Source organism: Alligator mississippiensis, chromosome 2 (assembly GCF_030867095.1).
Source record: "Alligator mississippiensis isolate rAllMis1 chromosome 2, rAllMis1, whole genome shotgun sequence".
NCBI classification, from domain to species: domain Eukaryota; kingdom Metazoa; phylum Chordata; order Crocodylia; family Alligatoridae; genus Alligator; species Alligator mississippiensis.
Window position 1 is genome coordinate 14,068,573 of NC_081825.1, and position 11,120 is coordinate 14,079,692.

General features: G+C 50.7%; 1 protein-coding gene and 1 long non-coding RNA gene across 2 annotated transcripts; one reads left to right on the plus strand and one right to left on the minus strand.

Moving 5' to 3' along the window:
- Positions 1-600: 600 nt before the first annotated feature.
- On the minus strand, positions 601-2,439 carry LOC132248481 (uncharacterized). The gene is made up of 2 exons (XR_009459670.1): positions 2,028-2,439; positions 601-1,214 (listed from the first exon to the last, which is right to left on the minus strand). It is a non-coding gene; the product is annotated as an uncharacterized LOC132248481 (long non-coding RNA).
- A 49-nt stretch (positions 2,440-2,488) lies between these two features.
- FOXI3 (forkhead box I3) lies at positions 2,489-7,269 on the plus strand. The gene is made up of 2 exons (XM_006262681.4): positions 2,489-3,013; positions 5,897-7,269. The coding sequence occupies exons 1-2, from the start codon at positions 2,524-2,526 to the stop codon at positions 6,487-6,489; spliced, it is 1,083 nt and encodes a 360-aa protein (XP_006262743.4). The 5' UTR covers positions 2,489-2,523; the 3' UTR covers positions 6,490-7,269.
- The last annotated feature ends 3,851 nt before the right edge of the window (positions 7,270-11,120 follow it).

Consider the following 11,120-nt stretch of genomic DNA (forward strand, 5'->3'; position numbering starts at 1 on the left):
CAATGCAAAGTAATGCAATGATCCCACTAACCTCCCCTCGTCCCCGGGCTGATCACAGGCTTTTTTTTTTTTTTTCTTTTTCTTTAGTTATTTTCTTTTTGAGCAAACGGATAAACACAAATTTGTTGCAATGTTACCGACTAATCGCAGGCGCTGAGCTCTTCAAACACAGCCGTTGCCTTGCTTTTGAAGCCCAGCATCCTTTTTGTCTTTCAGCCGCCTCTGCTTAGGCTACGATTTTGCCACTAACACTTCTGCGGCGCCGGTTGTCCTCTTACCCTCCCACCCTTTTCCAACCCGATCCTTCTCAAAAGCCCTGTGCAAATGTTACAACGAAAGTGAGTATCAAGGAAGCCAAAACCTGGAGATACACAGAGACAATGAAATGAAAACCCCAATCCTTTTGTGTCAGCTGCGACTTCCACCGTACAAACACGCGCACACCCAGGGCAAAGTCTTTCCAAAAAAAGAGAATAAAAAATAAAACAATCGTTTCATATGTGTGTGTGTGTGTGTGTGTGTGTGTGTGTGTGTGTGTGTAGCAAACAAAGCAAAAGCAAACAATATATATTTTAACTACAAATTAACTACAACTACAAATTAACTGCAAGCACGTTAGTTTCTTTTATTTTTCTGGCTGTGGATATATATACCAAACCCCCATGTTGTGACAGGCGAAGAAACCCCCGCAGGTCCCAGCCTCGCACCCTCCAGCCTCCCCCAAAGCACCCGGGTGTTTGTTTTCAAGCAAACGAGAATCGCTTTCTTCTCGTCTTCACTGGTGGAGACGAGTTTGGGGCTTGGAGCTAACGCGGGGCAGCGATTCCGGTTTGCCTTTAATGGCTTGTTTAGCAAATATTTCATCGAGAGCCCAAGATGCGAAGCCGTTTGAGAACAGATCTGGTTTTTTCCAGGTATTTTTGCCCCTTTCCCACGCGCCCAGCGCCCGGCGGAGCTCAGCGCGGCGCGGATCTCATGTTCAGCTTCGCATTTGACCAGCGGCAAAGGGGAGCTGGATAACCATCGCCAGCCCTCGGAAACCTATTTACACCTTCAAAGCGATGCCCCTTTTTATCTCTTTTTTCCCCCAAGTATTAATTGCGTTCATTATTCCTGAAGCGCTGCATTCACGATCCTCAGCAGAAAGAAACCGAGAGCGGGTGAATCCTCCGAGCTGCGCCCCGGGGTGTTTGCTCTCCTGGATTTGGTTGTTCCTAAAAGTTTAATCGAAGAACCCTTTTAAACCCGAGTGGTGTCAAGGTGCTAGGAGAAGCCAAATATCTATCTATCTGTCTATCTAGTAGCTAATATCTAGATAGATAGATAGATAGATAGATAGATAGATAGATAGATAGATAGATAGATAGATAGATAGATAGATAGATAGATTTCATAGTTGGTGTCCATACTGAACGCATGCTGCTTTTAGCTACTTCATAGCTGGTTTCCAACTTCCAATCTATCGATAGATAGATAGATAGATAGATAGATAGATAGATAGATAGATAGATAGATAGATAGATAGATAGATAGATAGATAGATAGATAGAAAGCGAAATCTATATAGAGAGATACCGATATAGGAAAGTTCTTGCAAACTTTCCTTGAACGGTAACGAGAGAAAATTTGTTCAATGTTGCTTAGGTAGGTAGGTAGAAAGAAAGAAAGAGATATACACCGATATGTCTATAGATCTCTCTCTATATATACTGTATGTATATATCTATCTACATACACGTACGTCTGTACATACAGATGTAGTAGCTGTCTCTGCTGCTTAAATTTGTATCCCAAACAGGGAAGTTTTGCAAGCTGTCCTTGAACTTTAAGGAGTGAAAGTTTGCTTTATCTTGCTTGTAGATAGATAGATAGATAGATAGATAGATAGATAGATAGATAGATAGATAGATAGATAGATAGATAGATATGTGTATGTATGTATAGGCAGAGAGAGAGACATAGATCGCTCTGCAGAGAGAGAGGTCTCTACACATAGATATATAGAGCTCAGTCTACCTAGCACCTACCTGTGTGCAACACTGAGCACACTTGGGCTGGCGGCCGCGGGGGAGCGCGGGGCGCGGGGCGGGGCGGGGCGGCTCTCGCTCGCTCTCGCTAGTCTTTCTCTCTCGCTCTCTCTGCCTAGCTGCGTGTCTGGTGTCTCCCCGGTGCAGAGCGGGGGCTGCGGCCGTAGGGGACGGGGACGGGGGCAGGGGCAGCCCCAGCAGGGCTCACGGACCCGAGCCCTCCCCCCGCAGCCCGCGGGGCTGTGAGTGGCGCGGGGGTCCCGCGGGCCGGGCCGGGCCGGGCCGGGGGTCGCAGCGCGGAGCCGCGCCGTGGCCGCTCCCACGGGGCCGCAGCGATGAGCGGGGCGGCGGCGGCGGCGGTGTCGGGGCGGGGCGGGGCGGACACAGCCCGTCCAACCAGGCGGGCGCGGGGCCGGGCGGGGCCGGGCGGGGCGGGGGGCGAGGCGCTATAAGCCGCCCCACCCGCCGCAGCCGCCGCCGCCGCCGCCGGGCAGCGATGAGCGCCAGCCCCTGCCCGCCCATGGCCGCCTACTGCACCGACGGCTTCGCCTACCCCGGGCCGCCGCCGCCGCCGCCGCTGCCCGTGGGCGCGGGCCGGGCGCTGGGCGACTACGCGGCGCCCGCCAGCCCCGGCTACCTGTGGGGCGTGGGCGCCGGGCCCTACGTGCAGGGCGCGCTGCCGCCCGCCGCCGTGCCGGGGCCGGGGCCGGGGCCGGGGCCGGGCGCCGAGCTGGGCTGGCTGGGGCTGGCCGGGCAGGAGGAGCTGCTGCGCCTGGTGCGGCCGCCCTACTCCTACTCGGCGCTCATCGCCATGGCCATCCAGAGCGCGCCCGGCCGCCGGCTCACGCTCAGCCGCATCTACCAGTACGTGACCGAGAACTTCCCCTTCTACAAGCGCAGCAAGGCGGGCTGGCAGAACAGCATCCGCCACAACCTCTCCCTCAACGACTGCTTCCGCAAGGTGCCCCGCGACGAGGACGACCCGGGTGAGCGCCCGGCCCGCGCCGGACCTGCTGCGGGGGCGCCCGGCCTGGGCGGTGGGGCTGGGCTCTGCGAGGGGGGCTAACAGTGACCCTGGGCTGGACACTTGCAATGGGGCAGGAGGGACGCTGGTCTGAACACTTGCGGTGGGGCAGGTCACTGGGAGAGGGAGCAAAGGTGACCCTGGGTTGAGCACTTGTTGGGGGCAGGTTGCCGGAGGCCAGGGGAGGACCAGGCAGGACCATGGCAAGGGCAAGGGCAAGGGGAGACCCTTGCAAGGGGAAGGGGAGACACAGCATTGTAGCGCAGGTGGGAGCCGGCAGAGGGGACCTGGGCAGGCACTTGCAGCCCAGAGGTCGCTGGGCACGGCGGGGGAGATGCAGGGGAAAGTGGTGAAGAGAAAATGCATCAGGATTTACCAGGGGCTCCCGCAGGAGGAGGACTAGGAGCTGGCAGTGAAGGGAGCAGGGGCCAGTGCAGGTCGGGGCTCTGGGGTGGAAGCAGTTTAGCCCCATCCAAAAAGGAACTGGATGCAGCTTGGAGGAAAGGGGCATCAGTAGCTCCTGAGCCTGGGAGTGAGGGGCACGGCTCCCTCTGAGGAGTCCAGTCCTGCAGCCTTAACTCGGCAAAACCCTGTGTTCACTTTGAAACAAATGTCCACACCAGCACGGGCCTGATCCTGCCATGCACTGCATGCCTCAGTGAAGTCAGTGCCATTGAAAACTTGCTGGATGACAGTCCGTGGTGAAATTGCTCAACTCCTCCCTGCAACCCCTGAAAGTCAGTGGGTTCTGAGCCAGGGTTTTAGGACTGGGCTGTTAATAGCTTCAAAAATCCCAACTTCATTTAAAGTTTTCTTAGTACTGGGGCCAAACTCCCCTCTCTTCTCCTGCAGTGAATGGAGATAGAAGAGCACAGATTTTGGCCCCTAGTGGGTGCATGTGAATATAAATGCCTGGGTGTTAACCATAAAGCACCCTGCCAAAGAGGGGCTTGATAATAGCATTCAGCCTAATGGATAAGTCTGCTGAGGACAATGAATAAAGCTTAATGGCAGCCTTTAGCTTTTCCTTTTGTCATTGAAAAATGGCTCTTCATTTAAAACTGTTTAGCAACGCCCAAGTCATGGGAGAGCAGTGGGGAAGAGAAAGTTAATGGGGATTTATTAGGGGCTCCCACCAGACAAGGACTAGGGGCTGGGCCGGCAGTGAAGGGAGCAGGAGCCAGTGCAGGTGGGGGCTCCAGGGTGGACGCAATTCAGCCTCATCCAAAAGGGGATTGGACATTGCTTGGAGGAAAGGGGCATCGGTAGCCCCTGGGCCTGGGAGTGAGGGGTTCAGCTGCTGAATCAGGACTCCCTAGAGCTTCATTGCTGGAGGCTGCCAGGGGAACATTAGGGAAAAGCCCCTGGTCAGACCCAGGTCCTTCTCTGACTCCACTCTCTGCCGCTCTGTGACACAGGCCTCTTGGTGATACCACCGGGGAAGTGTGGGCCTAGGCTCACCATTTAAAACTAGAAGCCTACCTTCAAAAGGAGTCCATTTGGGGTGTAACAATTGATTCCTTGGGCAAAAAGGAGTGAGGGTCGTAGGTTTATAATGAGCACCAAGACTGGGCAACCTGGACCTATGGTCTGACACTGTCAATGGTAGTTCTTATGACCCCGGGCAAAGTGACTGCAGAGGGGAGCTTGCTGGGGTGCTGGGGGAGGCAGAGGAGGGGTTCCTTCCTCGCCAGGGATCTGCTGCCCCCGCAGGATGCACCCAGATCCCAGGGGTAGAGGTAACCTCCCATGCTGTGCGGCCTTGGACCAAAGCAGCATGCAGCACCAGGTCTGCCCTCACCGCTGCCCCAGGCAGGAGCCAGAGGTGGGGAGGGAGGGAGCTGTGGAGCTGCACAGAGCTGTAACTCTGGTGCTGGGGTGAATGCTTGGTGCCACCTGGGCAGGAGCCAGATCCTGCTCAGGGTCTTCGTGATTGTTATCACACTCTAGAGAAAGCAGATCAGATTGAGATCCCCAGGGCTGGACCAAGCTGCTTCGCAGAGGTGCAAAAGTGTGAAGCGGGGCTGGTTTTTAAGACACAGGTCCCTTGCCTGGATGGAGGCATCACGGGCTGGGACACAGCTGCAGAGATGGCTCAGTCCTGGAGGGGGCTGCCCATCTGGGTTGGGGATGCAGGGCATATCCCTGCTCAGGAGTCAGGCCATAGACCACAGTCAGGGCTGTACTGCTGCTTATCCCTCACAGCCATCACAATAGGTTTTTGTGCATGCAGCATGAGCCCCCTGGGCAACTTGTTATCACAGGTGGATGAGATACACTAGGCGAGTGTCACTGTTGTACCCTCTACTTAGCCCTGCAACAGCTGTGCAGGATGCCGGTGGAAGGACAAGTGTAAGCTTGCACCAGAGTCCAGGCCCCCTCAGAGCCTGGGGTGCACATGAACCTGGCAGCGTGGGGGAATGGCATATGCATGCTATAGGGCCTTGACTGCCTGATCTTAGGGTTCATGGAGTAGCAGCACATGCTTGGCAGCTCTGGAGGTTACCAGCCCAGTTTCTGATGTGATTGCCAAGGTGGGGATGATCATGCATCTGTAGTGGGGACACACAAGAAGTTGTGTGTGCCAGTCCCTTTCAGCCAGTGTGGCATGAGAGCACAGGTTGTGTAGAGGGGACTCCCATCTTGTGTAGCTGCATGATTCACATTGGGGGGCTACAGCCGGGGTGAGAGGGGACTCGGGGTCTGGTCATGAAGCCTAGCCACCAGGGAGGTGAGGGGTGTAGATCAGTTCAGTGTTGGTGAAAGGAGGGTACCAATCCTCAGCGAGTGGAACTGCATGCACGAGGAGCAACTTTTCCAACTTTCTTTCTGTTTCTGCCCTCAGGGAAGGGAAACTACTGGACTTTAGACCCAAACTGCGAGAAGATGTTTGACAATGGGAATTTCCGTCGCAAGCGGAAGCGGCGCTCTGAGCCCAACGCTGCTGCAGTGACCTCCACCGCCCCGTCTTTGGCGGGGGTGAAGGCTGAGGAAGAGCCTTCTCTCATAGCTGCTGCAGGCAAGCTCTGCGGAAACAGCCCGTCCCCAGAGCTGGAGCCATCGCCTCCTGCCAGGGACCATCCAAAAAGCTCCTCATCCCCTGGCATCATCTCATCCACCCCGAGTTGCCTCAGCAGCTTCTTCAGTGGCATGAGCTCACTGAGTGGCGGAGGAAATCGTCTCATGGGAAGCCTGGGCAGTGAGCTGCATCACAGGAACTTCTCTGCCGGACAGCTGAGCAGCGGCTCCTTCCCAGGCTCCGGGCATGCCTCCCAGGAGGTGCCTCCGGCAGAACAGCTGCAGCGTGGTCCAGGGCCCTCTGCGGCCTACTACAGTTCCTTCCATCCGGGCAGCAGCAGCCAGGGCACCCAGTACAACCATTACTACAACTTCACAGTTAACAGCCTCATCTACACCCGGGACGGAACAGAGGTGTAGGACGCTGGGCGGTCAGCATGGAGAATGAGACTAAAGGGGAAGGGGAGAGAGGCAAGTTATTGGACAGCAGAGTGCCATGTGCTTTTACAAACTGCATTGCAAGCAGGATGCTTACAGTGTGTTTTCCCAGAAAGAAAACCGTAGGATGTGTTACACACACCTGTATGCACGCATACACACACACACACACCAGCAGATGCAAAGTACACCTGCATACCCCATAAAAGTCATTCCTTAACAGAGAATGCCTGTTTACTGCTGAATTCTGCAAAGGATAACTAACTGGATGAGTGTCTTCAGAAGTTTTCAGGAAGTGCCTTGTAGAATGTAAGAAGTCAAAAAAAAAAAAAAGCACCCTTTATCAATGACTACCTTTTCTGTCCTGTTTTTGTGTCAGACAGTGCCTGGGCAGGCGATGCTCCCAGTTGAATATAGGGGAGCTCCACCCCAGTTTGCTCATGCATTGTATGCAACAGGATTGTTTTGCAAAGCATTCATTTTCTTTAAGCCTAGTACCAAAGACAAAATCTAGCCAGCTAACTTTAGCAAGAAAATAAACACCAGATATTTTTATATGTATTTGTATGTAATGGACTCTGCTGTATATACGTTTCTATATGTTTTTATATGTGTAAATTATGCTCTGGAGTTGTACTTATTTATAACATGTCTGAACTTTGGTTAAATTTTATTTTGCCCCTTGAATTTTTTTTCCAGTAGCGTATTACATTTTTTTTCAGACTGAAAAACACTGTTGGGAATAAAATAATCACAGTTAGATTTTTTTTTTTTTTTTTTTGCCTGTTTGTTCCTCTCTAGCCAAAAAAATAAGTGTTGCTTTCAGCTCAGAGTAGAAGTGTGTGCTTTAATTTACAAGCTTCCATTAATAAGAGGGCAGCTTGTGCTTTTGCCAGTTGTAGACATTTAACTGACCATTTTTAGCCTCACTTAGTAAATAAAGACAGTGAGGTCTGGTAACATTCATGGAATCAGAGCTGAACCCCTAACCAGCAATGGCATATTTATAATCCCACTGGAAGCAGGATCAGGCCCACTCAAGTCAATGGATTTGCATCCTTTTAACATTCCTGCTGAGTGGCCAGATTGTGCTCTTACATCCATGGGTGTAAATGTAGATATTCTCTTATTTCTTCTGATCCCACATTGTTAGCAGAGAAGAATCAGATCCATCATGTATAATGTTAATGGGTACAGGCATTTCATAGGAAAACAGGGCTGGAAGGGACCTTGGGAGATCGCCTAATCCAGTCCTCTGATCTTCACCTGTCCCCCAGAAAAGAGGATAGGGATATGATTTATCATAGTGAGTGAATCGGGCCATACAGGCAATTAACCCAATTCTGGTGAGTGATGATGATGATGACACACCAGTTTAACTCCATTGACTTCAGGAGCGTTCCTGTTTGTAACTCAGGCCCCTTTGTGTCAGGACTCCTTGTTTCCATCTGTTGAAGGGACACCATGAAAGAAAGATTCCTCTTGTGTGTGGAATTATTCCTTTTTTTCAGGGGTTTGAAAAATCTCAAGGAATGAGCTCCTGGGATTTATTTTGAGGATGCACGAGTGGAACTGAAGGAAGGGAATCAAAGAACTGTTATTAGTGGTATCATCAGAAGCAAGAACTGAACTCTGAGATAGTTTGTGAACATTTCTTAGGTAAGGGCCACTTGCATTAGGGTTGTGGGATCAGGCCTGTTGTAGGGATCCCTCTGAAGAGTCCACTCCTACAGTCTCAAAACCCTGTGTTCACTTTGAAACAAATGCCCTTATCAGCACAGGCCTGATTCTGCCGTGCAGTGCATGCCTCAGTGAAGTCAGTGCCATTGAAAACTTGCTGGATGATGGTCCATGGTGGAATTGCTCAATTCCACCCTGCAACCCCTGAAAGTCAGTGGGGTCTGGGCTGGGGTTTTAGGCTGTTAATAGCTTCAAAAGCTCCAGCTTCATTTACAGTTTTCTTAGTATTGGGGCCAAACCCCCCTCTCCTTTCCTGAAGTGAAGGGAGGTAGAAGAGCACAGATTTTGGCCCCTAGTGGGCACATGTGAATATAAATACCTGGGTGTTAACAATAAAGCTCCCTGCCAAAGAGGGGCTTGATAATAGCATTCAGCCTGATAGATAAGTCTGCTGAGGGGAATGAATGAGGCTTAATGGCAGGCTTTAGTTTTTCCTTTTGTCATTGAAAAATGGCTCTTCATTTAAAATTTTCGCAAACCCTAAGTCATGAGAGAATGAGGACAGTGGGATTGGGTTTACTGAAAGGCAGTCACAAGCAACAGCCTATTGTCATGGGTTTTCTGGATTAAAAATGCACACACATGCCCCCCCCCCCCCCCCCCAAGAGCAGGAGAGAAAGACAAGATGGGGAAGAAAACAATCGGCCCTTAGCCCCAGCTCTGAATTCTGCCTTCGCGTAAGCTTGGAAAAGCCCCGATGGCTGCACAGGGACAGTCACTCTCCCAATGCCAGTAGGTCTATGCCATTTCAGACATTTTCTGAGGCCAGGCTGAAAACAGTGGGAAAGGCTCACTCTGATCTCTGGTAGATCAGGGCCCAGCACTCAGACTCTGCTTCTCTCCACCACGTGGGACAAAGGGATCGGGCCCTGCAAGGGATTGTTGCCTGGAGTGAACTAGCGATTCATTTCAGAACTTCCTGGGGGGAGAGGAGGCTATCTATGCCCATCCGTACAATAGCAAACTCTACGTCTTGATAGCTGTACTGCCATACAACTTCTCTTAGTGGAACCCTTTTGGAAAGTGTTGCCAAAAAGCCATCCAGATAGCTGAAAAAATTGAGATAAGTGACACAACAACATCGCATGATGAATGATATGTGCTAACAAATGATGCATACTGTACAACACTAGAGACATTAAACTTCGTCCAACTGAAAAGAAAATAGTTTGCTATATGGTATCAGTAGTACCAAGCTAGTAAAGCACAATTACCATTCAGGTAATCCAGGGTTTGGCTAACTGGATGTACTAGACTAGATTATATCACCAAGCAGAATCAGTGGACAGAAATAGGGGAGGTTACTGGCACTGGATCATTTAATCTGCTCGGAGTAGGTCCTATCAATCTGATCATGAAAGCGCTCTAAGGACTTTTTCTTGTACAGTTGCATCTACAGAGTGGGTTTTGCTGATTTAGCTATGTCAGCTGCCATGGTTTTTTTTACACTACTAACCAGCATACCTGTGTCAGCAAAACACTACGCTGTAGACATGTCCTGGCTTTCTTAATGCTGCTAGCACAGATGGAATTAAACCCACAGTAGATGGACATCTTTAGCAGATATTAGCAATGGATGTAAAGCCTAAACATTTATCCTGTGTTCTATCTCATAGGCACTTCAGTTGAGGAAATATTTAAAATGCATCCAGAGCCCAAATTCCTGCTTGGTTTCTTCAGGTGAGTGAAGAAACCTGGTCCAATTCTGGTATCTCCATTAAATGTGGTGTAACTCCATTCAGTGGAGTTACTCTTGTTTTACAGTGTAAGCAGAAACAGGACCTGTAAAGTGAATGTTAATAGGATTTTTTGTTTGTTTGGTTATTTGTTTTATTTTTTACCAGATTAAAGAGATTGATTCTCCTCTTAGGAAAATGACTGAAATGTATATCTCAAGAAATCATTCACATGTCATGTAAAAATGTTTTTTATACTCTATTTTGTATCCTATAAAATCTCATTTCATAGCATAGGGCATGCAGTCTGCCTTGCATACTGCTAAATGGATTATTAAAAAGTCTAGCCCGAAGGATATGTATTTAGGGACCACTGTGTACACAGGTGTATCAAGTGGAAAGGCTCCCACTGATTTCTGTGGGGTTTGCATCAGACCCCCAGCCAGCTAGAGTATTTCAGACAGTTCAATATGCTGCCCCAGAAAGAGCCAAAAGATGGATCAAAAGTCACACATCTATGAGCTGCACCCTATGGGCCTGATTCTGGCAAAACTGCGATTGAGTGCCGTATGAATGTAGAAGTGGGCACCATAGATTCATAGATTCATAGATGTTAGGGTCGGAAGGGACCTCAATAGATCATCGAGTCTGACCCCCTGCATAAGCAGGAAAGAGTGCTGGGTCTAGATGACCCCAGCTAGATACTCATCTAACCTCCTCTTGAAGACCCCCAGGGTAGGGGAGAGAACCACCTCCCTTGGGAGCCCGTTCCAGACCTTGGCCACTCGAACTGTGAAGAAGTTCTTCCTAATGTCCAGTCTAAATCTGCTCTCTGCTAGCTTGTGGCCATTATTTCTTGTAACCCCCAGGGGCGCCTTGGTGAATAAATCCTCACCAATTCCCTTCTGTGCCCCCGTGATGAACTTAAAGGCAGCCACAAGGTCGCCTCTCAACCTTCTCTTGCGGAGGCTGAAAAGGTCCAGTTTCTCTAGTCTCTCCTCGTAGGGCTTGGTCTGCAGGCCCTTGACCATACGAGTTGCCCTTCTCTGGACCCTCTTCAGGTTATCCGCATCCTTCTTGAAGTGTGGCGCCCAGAATTGCACGCAGTACTCCAACTGCAGTCTGACCAGTGCCCGATAGAGGGGAAGTATCACCTCCCTGGACCTATTCGTCATGCATCTGCTGATGCACGATAAA